This window comes from Notamacropus eugenii, chromosome 1, assembly GCF_028372415.1.
Source record: "Notamacropus eugenii isolate mMacEug1 chromosome 1, mMacEug1.pri_v2, whole genome shotgun sequence".
Lineage (NCBI taxonomy): Eukaryota > Metazoa > Chordata > Mammalia > Diprotodontia > Macropodidae > Notamacropus > Notamacropus eugenii.
Genome location: NC_092872.1, coordinates 195,882,604 through 195,900,189, shown reverse-complemented (window position 1 = coordinate 195,900,189; position 17,586 = coordinate 195,882,604). Strand labels below are relative to the sequence as shown.

General features: G+C 36.7%; 1 protein-coding gene across 1 annotated transcript in view; it reads right to left on the bottom strand.

Moving 5' to 3' along the window:
• The window catches only part of LOC140510826 (inactive pancreatic lipase-related protein 1-like), a 48,772-nt gene that overhangs the window by 19,473 nt on the left and 11,713 nt on the right, over positions 1 to 17,586 (bottom strand). Inside the window, exons 2-3 of the mRNA XM_072619718.1 lie at positions 2,335 to 2,383; positions 1,735 to 1,889 (exon numbers count right to left, since the gene is read on the bottom strand). Of these exons, the coding sequence (XP_072475819.1) occupies positions 1,735 to 1,889; positions 2,335 to 2,383 (204 nt within the window). The remainder of the gene's footprint in view (positions 1 to 1,734; positions 1,890 to 2,334; positions 2,384 to 17,586) is intronic.

Sequence of the window (17,586 nt, the reverse complement as noted above, 5' to 3'; positions counted from 1 at the left end):
TCTGAAGATACATTCTGGAATTCTGAGTATCCAATTTTATTCTGTAGGCACACGGTTCTCAGAATTATTCATTTAGCCCTAACCTTTCTCTCGACCTCCAGTCTCACATTTTCAGTGGCCTATTGGATATCTCAAAATGGAAGTTGCATGGATATGTTAAATTCAAATGTCCCAAACTGAACTTACTCTCTTCTTCCCCAAACCCTTCTTCCTCATATTCCTATTACTATCAAGGGCACCACTATTTGCATAGTCATCCAGAGTCACAACTTAGGTATTATCCCCAATACCTCAATCTCTCTCACTCTCTCATATCCAATCTGTTGCCAAGACCTATTGATTCTACTTTTCCACATCTCTTGTATGTACCCCCATCTCTCCTCTGCCATTGCTACCACCCCAGTTCAGGCTGTCCTCACTTCCTGCCTGTACTATTGAAATAGCTTCCAATTACTCTCCCAGGCACAAGTCTTTCCTCTCTCCAGTCCATCTTCCACTCAGCTATCAAAGTGATTTCCTAAAGAAATGACCATGCCCCTCCATCAATCAATAAACTCCAGGGCTCCCTGTTATTTCTAGGATGAAATATAAAATTCTACTTGGCTTTTAAAGTCCTTCATAATCTGGTCACTTTCAACCTTCCCAGTCTTCTTACACCTGATTCTCATGTACTCTGCAATTCAGTGACATTGACCTCCTTGCTGTTCTTGTAATAATAGTGATAATAAAATAACAACAACCAGAATCCATGTAGCAACTTGAGGTTTGTCCAGTGTTTTATGAATATGATCTCATTTGATCATTAAAACAATCTTGTGAAGTGGATGATATTATTATCCCTATTTTTATAGATGAAGGAAACTGAAGCAGACTTAGTTGATTAAGTGACTTAACCAGGGTTATATATCTAATATCTAATCAGAGATTAGATTTGAACTTAGATCTTCCTGACTTGCAGGTCTAGCACTCTCTCCACTGATTCCCATTAACTGTTCTAGCTGTCCCTTCTATGAGACACTCCATCTCCTGAAGTCTGTACATTTTCACTGACTAGTCTTCATGCCCCAAAAGCTCTCCTTCCTGGTCTTCATCTCCCACCTTCCCTGACTTCCTTCAAGTCTCAATGAGAATCCTACCTTTTACAATGTCTTCCCTGGCTTCCTCTAATGCTAATACATTATCTTTATGATTCTCTCAGACCTATTCCATAAATACTTTGTTTGTGTGTAGTGGTTTGTGTATTGTCTCCCCATTACTTCTTAAGGGACTATTTCTGACTTTCTTTGTATTCTCAGTAGTTTGAACAGTGCCTGGCAGACAATAGGTACTTAATAATTGTTCATTGACTGACTTCCCAACTGATCCTTGGACAAATGTGAAGACAGAGAAATCAATGGTGGTGCACTAAATCCTAATGCCACTTAATAAGTGTTCATGGAATTGAGTTGAATTCTGCTTTCATTGCATCCCCACCACTTAACACACTGCCTGGGACACAGAACTTGTGCTGCACTGACATACCCTTTGAAGACCCCAGTTCACTCCATATCACATTGAGGCATCAAAGAAGCACTTTAATGGCATAAGAACAGTGATGATCATAATATGAAAATTTTGCTGTTTTTAAAGTATTCTGTTTTCAATATTCGCCCAAAAGGACAGCTTCTAGGAAATTCAAACCAAATTATTAGCTCTATTGGATGAAATAGATGCTAAAATAACCACAGTTCTTACTTGGAAGGAGTATGGATTTTCATTTGTGTAGAGCAGAAAGCGGATGTTGATTGTTTCTGGACTCCAGGGTAAAACCTTAAGTGGCCTTATTAAGGTTCCACCCCAAGGGTCATCATCTGGAAAACATCCAAGATCCCCATAGCAGACTTCCTTTCCTATAGAATAAATGAATTCAAAATTCAGTCTTAGTAATTTAAAGAGAGGACTGTTTTGTGTGTCTGTGTGACTGATGGACTATCTGGTGGCTAGGGTCAGTTCCTGGTGAATTGAGAAAATGACTCCTCTCCTTTCTTTTGTCTTCAAAACCATAACCCAAGAGGTTGTCTAATTATGGAAATATCAAATCTAAGTGAACATATCAAGCACTGAGGTAGGCCAGAAAAAAGGGTTCTCAGCTCCCCTCAAATCACATCTTACAGAGCTGTCTACCCTACCTAGCACAGAGTCAGTCAATATACTAGTTCTCTGGAACCAGATTTCCTCCATTCTGATGACCATAAGGCATATGGTATTGAAAATGAAGCTATTCTGGTTAAAACCTGCTTGGATGGGAGTGGAATGGTGCTGAATAACTTCTAAAAATGGCCAATTGTTTCATACCTCTGACTGTGCCCAGCAGGAGAAGAGTGAGAGTCCAAAGCCCCAGTATCTAAACCAATCAAGAAATATTCACTAGAGAGGTTATCATAAAATATACAGGAATTCACAACAACTTAAACTTCTCTAAATAATAATAATAACAATCAGCACATAACAAAGCAAAGATCTTCAGAATTTTTTTTCCAACAGCTATATTTAAAAAAACAAACAACACTTACCATAGTTGAATATTCAGGACCCCTGTACCAATGGGATCCAATACCAAAGCCCTTTTATACCTGTACCTTATCATTTGTACACAGCTCCAAGGGGTAACAAAAAACCTCATGAAGATAGAAAATGATGTGTGCATTTCACATTTTAATCTCCACTAATACACAAAAGAAGATTAATAATAGTGAACAGAGTTTTCCATTAACTTCAATTGTGGGAAAGCAAAGGATGTTTTAGGTGTTGTTGATAAAATGTGCCTTGCTTTCAGTCTAAGCATGACAATAATTCTAATTGCTCAGTGCTTGCTGTGCATGTGTTATGCAAATTCGCTTAAAATCCTGAGCACTAAAGAGAAATTGTTAATGAAACGGCACATTAGAATATCTGTGCTAAGTGGGAATTTTAAAATTCAGGTGACTAAATCACATTCTCTTTTGTAGATTATCCTATGGTGCTTTTCAGTTCATAGACACATTATTTAAAACTGAGAATCCTTGCATTTCAAAGTTGAATGGAACTTCAGTGACATCTTACCCAAATTATGCCTGAAAGTGAATTCTTTTCATAACATTCTTGACAAATGTAATGGTAATTTAAATGGGAAGATCTTTCTCATTCTTTAATAGGTCTATGTGACCTGCCTGGGTTACATGGAAACCTATGTCACCTGAGTTTGAGTCACATGGAGCCTGTGATGGGAGAAGTTAACTGAATGGGTGGAATAGAAAGGGTGGAACAGGAAAAGGTAGAGCTAGAGCAGAGCTGAGAGGAAATTGGTCAGAGTCTAATCAGAGTTAGGAAGGATGCAGGCAAGCAATCAGAGTTAGGAAGGATGCAGGCAAGCAATCAGAGTTAGGAAGGATGCAGGCAAGCAGGCAACTGGCCGGCATGAGTGAAAGAGCTTGTTTGTGATTTGTTTAATGGAGCTGGTTTGTGGGAAGCGTGGCAGGGGGAAGGCTTGGGGATGGTGTTGTCCTCTGCATTGCTATTATGCATAGATTTCTATGTTACTATGTGGGATTTGGCTTTCTGGTATCTGACTAAATGTTTTGGTTCTGTCTTCCATGAGGAGAGTATGTTGTGTTTCACGATTCAGAATTGTACCAGCACATTCATGGCCACCATAGGCTCTGTGAATATCACATTGGTGCTACAACAAGTCAAACTTTATTGATAATTTTCAATAAAAAGTAGCCTATGATCTTTCCCCTCATTTTAAAAACTTTAATATTTTATTTTTCCCAGTTACATGTAAAAACAATTTTTAATATTCAACTTTAAAGCTTTGAGTTCCAAATTCCCTTTCTCCCTCTCCACCCCCAACCCTGCATTGAGAGGGCAAATAATTTGATATGCATTATACCTGTGTAGTCATGTTGTGAAACAAAACATAGACCAAAAAAAAAAAAAACCCTCAAGAAAAATAAAGTTTAAAAAAAACTGTGCTTCAGTCTGTATTCAGACACCATCTGTTCTTTCTCTGGGGATAGATGGCATTTTACTCATAAATCTTTTGGAGCTGTCTTGGATCATTACATTGCTGAGAATAGCTGAGTCATTCATAGCTGATCATCTTACAATTGCAATTACAATTAGCCATGTGCAATGATTACTTTGTACATAGTACATTTCACTTTGCATCAGATCATGTAAGTCTTTCCATGTTTTTCTGAGAGTATGCCACTCATCATTCCTTATAGCACAATTGTATTCCATCGTAATTTGTTTGATCATTCCCCACTTGATGGGCATCCCCTCAATCTCCAATTCTTTGCCACTAAAAAAGAGTTGTTATAAATATTTTTGCAAAGAACAAAACAATACAATCAAGACTAGAAGGAAAGTGGAAAGCTGGGAAACAATCTTTATAGCAAGTATCTCGGATAAAGGCTTCATTTCTCAAATATATGAAGAACAGAGTCAAACCTATAAGAATACAAGCCATGGTCAAAGGATATGAATAGGCAGTTTTCAGTTGAAGAAATCAAAGCTATCTATGAATATATATGGAATATATATACATATATATATATATGAATATTAAGTGTTCTAAATCAGTATTGATTAGAGAAATGCAAATTAAAACAACTCTGAGGTATCACTTCACATCTACCAGATTGGCTGACATGACTAAAAAGGAAAATGATCAATGTTGGAGAGAATTCAGGAAAATTGGGACACTAATGCATTGTTGGTAGAGTTGTAATCTGACCCAACCATCCTGGAAAGGAATTAGGAACTATGCCCAAAGGGCTATAAAACTGTGCGTAACCTCTGATCCAGCAATACCTGTCTTATACCCTCTGTCTATATATACTCCTTCTAATTGCCCTAATAATGAGAATTCTATGTAAGAATACAAACAGTTTAACCTTCTTATGTCCCTTATGACTTCTCTTTCCTGTTTACCTTTTATGCTTCTCTTGAGTCTGATACTTAAAAATCAAATTTTCTATTCAACTCTGGTCTTTTCATCAGGAATGCTTGATAGTCCTCTATTTCATTGAATATCCATTTTCCCCGAATGGATTATACTCAGTTTTGCTGGGTAAGTGATTCTTCATTGTAATCTTAGCTCTTTTACCTTCTGGAATATTATATTCCAAACCCTCTGATCTTTTAATATAGAAGCTGCTACATCTTGTGTTAACTCTGACTGGAGCTCCACAATACTTGAATTGTTACTTTCTGGTTGCTTGCCATAGTTTTTCCTTGACTTGGGAGCTCTGGAATTTGGCTATAAAATGGTTGGGAGTTTTCATTTTGTGATGTCTTGCAGCAGGTGTTTCAGCAAGTGGATCCCAAGTTCCATTTCTATTTTATCTTCTGGTTCTAGAACAGCAAGGAGGTTTTCCTTGAAAATTCCTTGAAAGATTATATTTAGGATCTTTCTTTGATCATGACTTTCAGTCAGTCTAATAATTCTTAAATTATGTCTCCTAGATCTATTTTCCAGGTTAGTTATTTTTCTAATGAGATATTTCACATCGTCTTCTATTTTTCAATGCTTTTGTTTTTCATTAATTGTTTCTCAATTTCTCATGAAGTCATTTGCTTCCATTTGTTCAATTCTAATTTTTAAGGAATTTTTATTTTCTTCAGTAAGCTTTTGTATCTATTTTTCCATTTGGCCAATTCTACTTTTTAAGGAGCTGTTTTCTTCATTGAATTTTTGTGCCTCTTTCTCCCCTTGTCCATTTCTGCTTTTTAAGGTATTCTCTTCATTGAATTTTTTACCTAGTCTGTTTGTTTGTTTCTTTGCTTTTCAATCTTATCTGTTTTTTAAGGTATCTTTTTTTTTTTTTTTTTACTATTTGGTGTAGTCTGTTTTTAAGATGCTATTTCCTCAGCAGTGTGTGTGTGTGTGTGTGTGTGTGTGTGTGTCCTTTACTACACTATTGACTCATTTTTTGTTATTTTTTTGCATCACTCTTATTTCCCTTGCCAATTTTTCCTATACGTTTCTTACTTGATTTTCAAAATTCTTTTTGAGCTCTACCATAGCCTGACACAAATTCATATTTTTCTTTTTTTTAATTCCAATTTTTTTTCTTTTTTTTGACATTTTATTTTTTATATTTATTTTCAGGGTTCTACAATAACTACCATATAGCTTAGATTTTTCCCCCTCCCTCCCTGAGACAGCATACAATTTTATATAGATTCTACACAAACATTCCTATTAAATACATTTTCACCATAGACATATGTATAAGAATTAAAATGAATGGGAGAAATCATATAACAAACCAAAACACAATACAAAAGAAAATGATCTGCTACATTCTGAGATTGAATTTTGTAGTCCTTTCTCTGGATGTGGAAGGCATTTTGCCTTAAAAGTTCATTGGGAATTTTTCAGTCCTTGCATTGCAATGAAATTCTAATTCTACCATAAAAAACTCTCACACACTGTGGTCATTGCTGTGCACAAAGTTCTCCTGGTTCTGCTCCTTTCACTCAGCATCAGATCATAAAAGTCTTTCCAGGCCTCTCTGAAGTCTTCCTGTTCATCATTTCTTATAGCGCAATAGTATTCCTTTACATTCATATACCATAATTTATTCAGCCATTCCCCAACTGATGAGCATCCCCTTGATTTCCAGTTTTGGGCCACCACAAAGAGTACTGCTATAAATATTTTTGTACATGTGGGACCCTTTCCTATTTTTATGATTTCTTGGGGATACAGTCCTAGAAGCAGTATTGCTGGGTCATAAAGTATGTACATTTTTTTAGCCCTTTGGGCATAGTTCCAAATTGCTCTCCAGAATGGTTGGATCAGCTCACAGCTCCACCAGCAATGAATTAGTGTTCCAGCTCTCCCACATCTTCTCCAACATTTATCATCTTGCTGTTCTGTCATGTTTGCCAATCTGATAGGTGGAATGTGGTATCTCAGAGTTATTTTGATTTGCATCTCTCTAATTAATAGTGATTTAGAGCATTTTTTCATATGACTATAAATATCTTTAATTTCCTCCTCTGAAAACTGTCTGTTTATATCCTTTGACAATTTATCAATTGGGGAATGACTAGCGTTTTTGTACATTTGACTCAGTTCCCTATATATTTTGGAAATGAGGCCTTTATCACAGACACTAGCTGCAAAAATTCTTTCCCAGTTTTCTGCATCCCTGCAAATCTTGGTTGCATTGGGTTTGGTTGTGCAAAAACTTTTCAGTTTAATGTAATCAAAATTATCCATCTTGCACTTCATAATGCTTTCTATCTCTTCTTTAGTCAAAAATTCTTCCCTTCTCCATAAATCTGATACACTATTTCTTATTCCACTAATTTGTCTATAGTATCAATCTTTATACCTAAATCATGTACTCATTTGGACTTTATTCTTGTGTATGGTATCAGGCGCTGGTCTGTGCCCAGTTTATGCCACACTGTTATCCAGTTTTGCCAGCAATTTTTGTCCTTGGGTTTATCAAACAATAGATTGTTGTATTCATTGCGTACTGTGTCTTGAGTACCTAGCCTATTCCACTTGTCTACCCTTCTGTTTCTTAGCCAGTACCAAGTGATTTTGATAATTGTTGTTTTATAATACAATTTGAGATCTGGTAGCACTAGGCCACCTTCCCTAGCCCTTCTTTTCTTTAGTCCCCTTGATATTCTGGACCTTTTGTTCTTCCAGATGAATTTTGATATTATTTTTTCCATCTCTAGAAAATAATTATGATAATTTGATTGGTATGGCACTAAATAAGTAAATGAATTTAAGTAGAATTGTCATTGTTATTAAATTGGCTCACCCTACCCACAAGCAACTGATGTTTTTCCACTTACTTAGATCTGACTTTGTTTGTGCACCAATTCAAATTTTTCTTGGAGGCTTTGGATGTAGGAACTTTGACTTTGTTAGCTTCTTCTGCACATATGTTTTGATGTTCCTTGTCACCATAGTATCTTCCCATGGTCAGAATTTATTTTCTGTAGTTTGCTCATTTTCTCAGCCTATTACTTGACTTTTAACTCTTTTTTAAAGTAAGGCCCTGCTTCCAGGGTGGAGAGTGCAATGTCCCAAGCTTCAGGGGTTTTAGAATTTCTACCTATCTAAATTAGGACATAGTGATAAGTTATTCATATGTTGTATAACTCCACTCAGGTGTCTGACTAACTAAGAGAAGTGGGGCTCTCATATTCAATAATGACACAATATTACATGTGCCAAGTCAGCTTATACATCAAACTACATAACCATTACTACCCTGGATACACTTTGATGTCTAAATGATCACATTTATCTATTTACAGTTGTAGCTACATTATATTAAGACATTGATTTGAAAAATTACCTATTTACTCTCTACAAAATTTATATCCCTTTGGGCAGAGCACCCACAGGTAAGGGTATGATTCCCTATGTGAACAGAGGAAAGGATGGTGGGAGGGAGGGAGGAATGAAATTAGGGAGGAAGGAAGGAAAGAAAAAAGGAAGGAAGGAGCTGTGTTGCCCAACTGGAACTGGCCAGTTGGGTTCCCACTGGGCAGGTACTACTTACCACTGAATGAATGTTGCCTCAGACAAACTGAGGCCTGGGAAAGACCTTACCTCAAAAAGGCCAAGGCCCCCCACTGCATTGGGGCCATCTCCAGTCATACTGACCTATATTCCCAGAGGGGAGAGTGAAGCTAATAATTTTGCATTACCCTACCTCACTTAAATCCATTCCCTTGCAAATCATGACATCTCCTTCCTGATTTCATGGTCCTCTTCAAGAACAAAGGACAAATATTAACCTGTGAGTACTACTAATAACTGCCTCACTGGGGACCCAACTGGCCAGTTCCGGTAGAGCAACACTGCTCCTTCCTTCCTTCCTTGCTTCCCTCCTCTCCCTCTGTCCACATAGGTAATCATAACTACTGCAGGTGCTCTCCCAAAAGGAATGTAAATTTTGATTGCTGAAACCTAGCTAGATATCTTGGAGTTTTCAGACTCAATTCCTTTTTTATATCACTTAGGCTCTCAGCATTGGCCAACAATGAATCCCAGTCCAAGCCTCACTTTGTCATTGTTTGGATTCTGATGGCTCGATTGTTATTGTTTCTATTATAGTCAGAAACCCTGAGGGTCTTCTCCTCCTAGACTGATTTTATTTTTTTGACTAGGTAAAAGAGGTCATTCTTTGCCTAATTTTTACCTAGCCTTAATCACTGAATGTATGTTGTCTCAGACAAACAGATCTGGGAAAACCCTTAGCTCAAAAAGGCTAAAGTCTCCCACAGCAACTGGGGCCATCTCCAGTCATCATGAACTATATCTTGCCCCTGGACCCAGTGTTCCAGAGGAGAGAGTGAGTTTGATGACTTTGTACAGCCCTCTCAAACTTAAATCCAATTCACTTGCAAGTCATGACATCTCCTTCCTGATTTTATGATTCTCTTAACAACTGCCACTACCTCCCTAGTCCACACCCTTTTAAAGAATCTCTCCCTTTTTTTCTCCCTTTACCCTTTTATTCCTTATTTGACTTACCCCTCTAAGAGACCCTCTGTTATCCTTTCCCCCCACCCTCCTAAATCTTAATCTACACACTGTTTTAAAAGTCCCTCCTTTATGTCTTCTCGTCTCTTTATTTCTTTATACCTTTATAAAACTTTTATACATACATATATGTAGGTGTGTATATTGTTCCTTCTTTAACCCAGTTCAGATGAGAGTATAGTTCTAGCACTACCAGTCTTCCAACCCACACCTGCTTCTTCTGTATCATTTCTTCCTTTTACTCTTTATTTGTATGAGATTTCCTTTTACCCTTTATTTGTATGAGATTTGTTCCTTTTTTACCTTCACTTACTTGATTTTGTTTTTTAGAATCACTCCATCTTACTCAGCTCAGCTCCAACCTTTCTTTCAAACTACCCAAGTAATGATGATAGACCCAATACTGATAACATTTTCACATATAAGAAGTAAACAGTTTGACCCTATTGAGTCCCTTATAATTGGTTTTTAATGTTTATATAAATATATTCTATCAATGTATAAAAATCCTGACAATAGATGTAATGTTCCATATCTGTGAGATCCCTACTTTTGTAAAGGATTGGTGGGAGCTATTTTTTTTTATATCTCTCCTTTGGGGCCTAACTTGTTCTTTGAAGTTCTGCAGCATTAATTTTCAATTGCTTTCCAGTTGTTGTTATTTTCCATTTTGTTGTACATATTGTACATATTATTCTAAATTGTTGTATTTACTGTATATATTACTTTTTGGCTTTACTTCACTTTTGCTCAGTTCATATGAGTTTTCCATGATTCTCTATATTCAGTATATTCCTCTTTTCTTATAATACTATAATACTTCATTATGTTTCTGTACCACTAAGTTTTTTAATCTTCCTATGATTGAATGACATCTACTTGGTTTCTAGAACTTTGCTACCAAAATAATTTCTGCTTCAGATTTTTCACTATATATGAAGGCATTCTTTTCATCATCAACTTCCTTGAAGTATATATCTAGCAAAAGTATCTTTGGATTTTCAGAGATTATGAATATTTTTAATCATTTTATTTGCATAATTTCTTATTGAGTTCCATAATGCTTATACTCATTTACAGCTCCATGGAATGCTTTGGTGTGCCTGTCTTTCCACAGCCCTTCCAACATTGATTATTTCTAATTTTGGTCAATTAACTGGGTGTAAAGTGAAACCTCAGGGTTAATTTAATTTTAATTTCTCTTATGCTTAGAGATTTGGAGCATAATTTTAGATGGTTGCTAAATTTTTTTGCAATCATATTTAGATTTAGCTCCTGTCTTAATGAATGAAGGAAGTAAACTATTGACCTACTTGTAAAGTTACTGACACTGCTAGTACTTAAAAAGAATTTCTATTTCTTTCTATTCATTTTTTCCAGGATATTTGTTAACGTTGTGATCCATTTGTTGGCACATTCCAATTTGACATGGGAAGCATTTGTTCTATTGAGCAAAAAATGGATTGTTTTATTATAAGAGTTTGTTTCTTTTTTATTCTTCCTTTGAGCTCATAATTCATCCATTTTGACAAAGAAAACTTTTTTTTAACCCTTCTAAGTCTCAGGAATACCTGACATATTAAAAAAATAAAAGTACCTACTTTTTAAACTAAAACTGCTTGTAAGATTCAGCTAAGTATCTCATATAAAAATTATTAGGCTATAACTAGAGCTTTGATGGGCAATATCAAGTTTATGGGTCTTTTTAGAATACATTAGGCAAGTTCTCAGGTGTAGCTATTTTGATACAAGAATACAAACAATAGTTGACAACAGGTAGTATGATGTAGCATAAAGAGTAGATAATATCAGAGTTCCAGTACTAGTTCTAATAACTAATTCTGTTCTAGCACAATTATTAATGACCTGCATAACTTTGGAACACTACTTTTCCCACTTTTGAACCACAGTTTCTGTATCTATAAAGTGAAAAGATAGGATTAGTGTTCCCTTCACTAAAATTTTCCCAGAGAATTCTATTATTAATTAGACTATAAGCTTCTTGAGGCCAGAGGCAATTTCATTATTGTCTTTGCATCTTCACTGTGCTATATCATTGATGTAGTTGTTTGTCCTTTGTTTTCAAAGAGGACCAATGATATCACAGGATGATGTCTTGACTTAAGGGTGAATTGGATTTAAATGAGGCAGAGTTCAACAAAGTCATCAGCCTCACTCTCTCTTCTGGAGTCATTGAAGTACAGTGGCAAAACAAAATAAGGATGACTGGCAAAAGCCTGAGATTCAGTGTGTCTTGGTGTCTTCAGTGTCTGACCAAGCACCTTCTTCAGCTGCCCTCATGGCCATTGGAACGAATTGTTCTCATCTGCTCATTCCACTGGAAGGCATCTTCACATACTCAGAGTAGACATCTTCCTAATTCACTGATGAGTTTGAAGTCTGGCATTACCTTCAAGCTGGTTTAGCCCATCTATTGAAAAGTTTACTAAGGTGTGGTAACTAGAGGCATGCTACAGCTTCTTGGAGCCACAGATGAGAGTTAAGTGCCAGATGGATGCCAAACATGAATGAGGAACCCTGAAAAGTGCTCAGTAAAACCTCACACCAGAAGTGCTCATCCTTCCTGAACACCCATTCACCCCATTGAATTCAATTGAATTGAGAAGATAAAGTCTTTGACTAAGCCTGTGTAACTGACCAGCTAGTAGCCAAATGTTTTACTGGAATGACTGATCGCTAATTACTTGCTACTGTGGAAAGCACGTTGGATTTGGAGTCTGAATTCAAATCTAGCTCTACAAATTTCTTACTGTGTGACTGAGCAAATCATTTAACCTCTGAGGCCTCCATTTCCTAGTTTTTGAAAAAAAAATTGACTTTAAGATCAGTTGTAGCTCTATATCTATAAACTTTTGCTGCTATGTTGTTATAAATGTGTTACAGCACTTTTACACATATTCACATCTTAACAAAAGAACTTCAATGAATACTTTCAGGCTAGAAATTGATACCAACAAAATGAAAAGTTGAGCAATACCCTGGTGAGCTCAGGATGTATGGGTAAACAATTAGGGTGATTCAAGGTCCCACATTTGTACTCTCTAGGAATTTTTTTTATATATAATTAAATTTATTTATTTAACTTTTAACATTCATTTTCACAAAATTTTGGGTTACAAATTTTCTCCCCTTTTATCCCCTCCCCCCCATACACCAAGCATTCTAATTGCCCCTATGACCAATCTGCTCTCTCTTCTATCATCCCTCTCTGCCCTTGTCTCTGTCTTCTCTTTTGTCCTGTAGGGCCAGATAGCTTTCTATACCCCTTTACCTGTATTTCTTATTTCCTAGTGGCAAGAACATTACAGTTGATCCTAACAATTTGAGTTCCAACTTCTTTACCTCCCTCCCTCTCCACCCCTTCCCTTTGGAAGGCAAGCAATTCAATATAGGCCAAATCTGTGTAGTTTTGCAAATGACTTCCATAATAGTTGTGTTGTATAGGACTAACTATATTTCCCTCCATCCTATCCTGTCCCCCATTACTTCTACTCTCCTTTGATCTTATCCCTCTTTTGATTGAATGTCGACCTTGAATTGCACTCTCCTCCCCATGCCCTCCCTTCTATCATCCCCCCCACCCTGCTTGTCCCCTTATCCCCCACTTTCCTGTATTGTGAGATAGGTTTTCCTACCAAAATGAGTGTGCATTTTATTCTTTCCTTTAGTGGAATGTGATGAGAGTAGACTTCATGTTTTTCTCTCACCTCCCTTCTTTATCCCTCCACTAATGAGTCTTTTGCTTGCCTCTTTTATGAGAGATAATTTGCCCCATTCAATTTCTCCCTTTCTCCTCCCAATATATTTCTTTCTCACTGCTTGATTTCATTTTTTTTTAAGATATGATCCCATCCTCTTCAATTCACTCTGTGCACTCTGTCTCTATGTATGTGTGTGTGTGTGCATGTGTGTGTGTAATCCCACCCAGTACCCAGATACTGAAATGTTTCAAGAGTTACAAATATTGTCTTTCCATGTAGGAATGTAAACAGTTCAACTTTACTAAGTCCCTTATGACTTCTCTTTGCTGTTCACCTTTTCATGGGTCTCTTCATTCTTGTGTTTGAAAGTCAAATTTTCTTTTCAGCTCTGGTCTTTTCATCAAGAATGCTTGAAAATCCTCTATTTCATTGAAAGACCAATTTTTCCCCTGAAGTATTATACTCAGTTTTGTTGGGTAGGTGATTCTTGGTTTTAGTCCTAGTTCTTTTGACTTCTGGAATATCCTATTCCATGCCCTTCGATCCCTTAATGTAGAGGCTGCTAGATCTTGTGTTATCCTGATTGTATTTCCACGATACTTGAATTGTTTCTTTCTAGCTGCTTGCAATATTTTCTCCTTGACCTGGGAACTCTGGAATTTGGCCACAATGTTCCTAGGAGTTTCTCTTTTTGGATCTCTTTCATGCGGTGTTCTGTGGATTCCTTGAATATTTATTTTGCCTTCTGGTTCTAGAATCTCAGGGCAGTTTTCCTTGATAATTTCATGAAAGATGATGTCTAGGCTCTTCTTTTGATCATGGCTTTCAGGTAGTCCCAAAATTTTTAAATTGTCTCTCCTGGATCTATTTTCCAGGTCAGTTGTTTTTCCAATAAGATATTTCACATTATCTTCCATTTTTCCATTCTTCTCGCTTTGTTCTGTGATTTCTTGCTTTCTCATAAAGTCCTTAGCCTCCATCTGTGCCATTTTAATTTTGAAAGAACTATTTTCTTCAGTGAGCTTTTGAATCTCCTTTTCTATTTGGCTAATTCTGCTTTTGAAAGCATTCTTCTCCTCATTGGCTTTTTGAACCTCTTTTGCCAATTGAGTTAGGCTAATTTTCAAGGTGTTATTTTCTTCAACATTTTTTTGGGTCTCCTTTAGCAGGGAGCTGATCTGCTGTTCATGCTTTGACTTCAAGTCTCTCATTTCTCTTCCCAGCTTTTCCTCTACCTCTCTAACTTGATTTTCAAAATTCTTTTTGAGCTCTTCCATGGCCTGAGCCCACGTGGGCTGGGACACAGAAGCCTTGATTTCTGTGTCTTTGCCTGATGGTAAGCATTGTTCTTCCTCATCAGAAAGGAAGGGAGGAAATGCCTGTTCACCAAGAAAGTAACCTTCTATAGTCTTATTTCTTTTCCCTTTTCTGGGCATTTTCCCAGCCAGTGACTTGACCTCTGAATATTCTCCTCACACCCACCTTGCCTCCTGATCCTCCCAGCCAGCGTTTGGGGTCTGAGATTCAAATGCTGCTTCCAGCCTTAGGGCTTTTGGTGGTGGCAGGGCTGCTATTCAGTATGAGATTATGTTCCGATGCTGAGGTCGGGGCAGGGCCGCCTCTCAGGCTCAGGTCCCTCAGGGGGTTTATGCACAGACCTTCCACAATGGATTCAGGCTCCCGCCCACTTGGGGAGCCCCGTTCTGCAGACGCCTCTCAGCTTCTACCTCCCGGGGGGGCCTGAATTATGGGGGCACCCCACTCCCCTCTCGACCCGCCAAAGAGACTCTCTCACCAACCCCCGTCACTTGTGGGTGGACAGACTTGTGTGGCTGCTGGAGATCCCATCTCTGAAGCCTGCTCGGATCTGTACCTCTCAGTGCCACGGCCATGGCAGGGCTGCACTCAGCTCCCAGTCGCGGCGCCCAGTCTGCAGCACGAAGGACCCCCCGTGAGAGGTCTGCAGGTCTCTCTGGAACAGAAATCTCCCTCGCTCCAATGTTCCGTGGCCTCTGGGTGCAGAATTCGCCGTGAGTTACTTCCCTGTAGCCGTTCTATGGGTTGTGGGTTCGGAGCTATGTGTATGTGCATCTTTCTACTCCACCATCTTGGCTCTTCCCCCCACAAGTTCCTCTCTAGGAATTCTTCAACCATTTTTCAACTAGACTCTGCCTCGTTTCTGCCATACTATTTTTCAGTTTTCCAAGAAATTTTTGTCAAAGAGTGAGAGTTCTTAGCCCAGAAACTGGAGACTGGGTTTATCAAGCAGTAGATTACTGTAGTTATTGACTACTGTGTCTTGTGTACCTCATCTATTCCACTCATCTGCCACTTTTTTTCTTAGCCAATACTAAGTAGTTTGAAGATTGCTGCTTTAAAATACAGTTTTAGATTTGGTATGGCTGGGATACCTTCCCTTGCATGTCTTCTCATTAATACCCTTCATGTTCTGGATCTTTTGTTTTCCATATGAATTTTGCTATTATTTATTCTAGCTCTATAAAATACCTTTGATAGTTTGGTATGGCACTGATTAAGTAAATTAATTTACTCAACCTACCTGTGGGCAATTAATATTTTTCCAGTTGTTTAGATCTGACTTTATTCATGTTAAAAGTGTTTTGTGATTGTGTTCATATGGTGCCTGAGTTTGTCTTGGCAGGTAGACTCCCAATTATTTTATATTTTCTACAGTTCCTTTAAATGGAATTTCTCTACATCTTGTTTCTGGGTTTTGTTAATGTATAGAAATTCTGATGATTTATGTGGGTTTATTTTATATCTTGCAGCTTTGCTAAAGTTATTTATTATTTCAAGTAGTTGTTTCTGCTGATTCTCTAGGAATCTCTAAGTATTCCATTGTATCATCCACAAAGATGGTTTATTTCTTCACTGGATATTCTAATTCCTTCAATTTATTTTTCTTCTCTTATTGATGAAACTTACATTTCTGGTACAATATTGAAAAATAATGGTGATAATGGGCATCCTTGTTTAACTCCTGTTCTTACTGGAAAAGTTTCTAGCTTATCCCCATTATATGTAATGCTTGCTACATTTAGACAGATGCTACCTATCATTTTAAGGAAAACTTCATTTATTTCTATGCTCTCTGGTGGTTTTAATAGGAAGGGGTGTTGTACTTTGTCAAAAGCTTTTTCTGCACCTATTAAAATAATCATATGATTTCTGTTAATTTTGTTATTAATGTGGTCAATTATGATGATAGTTTTGCTAATATTGAACCAACCCTGCATTCCTGGTATAAATCCTACCTGTTCATAATGTTATCCTTATGATAAGTTACTGTAATCTCTGTACTAACATTTAATTTAAAATTTTTGCATTAATATTCATTAGGGAAATTTGTCTATAATTTTCTTTCTCTGTTTTGACTCTCCCCTATTTAGGTATCAGCACCATATTTGTGTTATAAAAAGTATTTGCTAAGACTCTTTCTTTACTTAATTTTCCAAATAGTTTGTATGGTATTGAAATTAATTATTCTTTAACTATTTGGTAGAATTCGCTTGTAAATCCATCTGGCCCTGGCAGTTTTTTCTTACAAGTTCATTAGTGACTTGCTCAATTTCTTTTTCTGAAATGGGATTATTTAAAATATTTTATTTCTTCCTCCATTAATCTAGGCAATTTATATTTTTGTAAATATTCATCCATTTCATTTAGAGTGTTGGATTTATTGGCATACAATTGGACAAAATAGCTCCTAATAATTGTTATAGTTTCCTCTCCATCGGTGGTGAATTAACCCTTTTTATATTTGACACTAGTAATTTGGTTTTCTTCTTCCTTTTTTAAATCAAATTAACTAAAGGTTTATCTATTTTATTTCTTTTTACCTAAAACCTGCTCTTAGATTTCCTTATTAGTTTGATAGTTTTCTTAATTTCAATTTCATTAATCTCTCCTTTGGTTTTCAGAATTTCTAATTTGGTATTTAGCTGGGGATTTTAACTTTGTTCTTTTTCTAGCTTTTTTTAGTTGCATGCTCAATTCATTGATCTTCTCTTTCTCTATTTCATTCATATTAGCATTTAGAGATATAAGATTTCCCCTAAGAACTGCTTGGGCTGCATTTCATAAGTTTTGGCATGTTATCTTGTTGTTGTCATTCTTTTTGATGAAGTTATGGATTTCTATGATTGTTGTTTGACTCACTCATTTTTTAGGATTAAATTATTTGGTTTCCAATTAATTTTTAGTCTGTCTTTCCATGGCCTTTTATTGCTTATAATTTTAATTGCATCACAATTTGAAAGGGACGAATCTAATATTTCTGCCTTTCTGCATTTG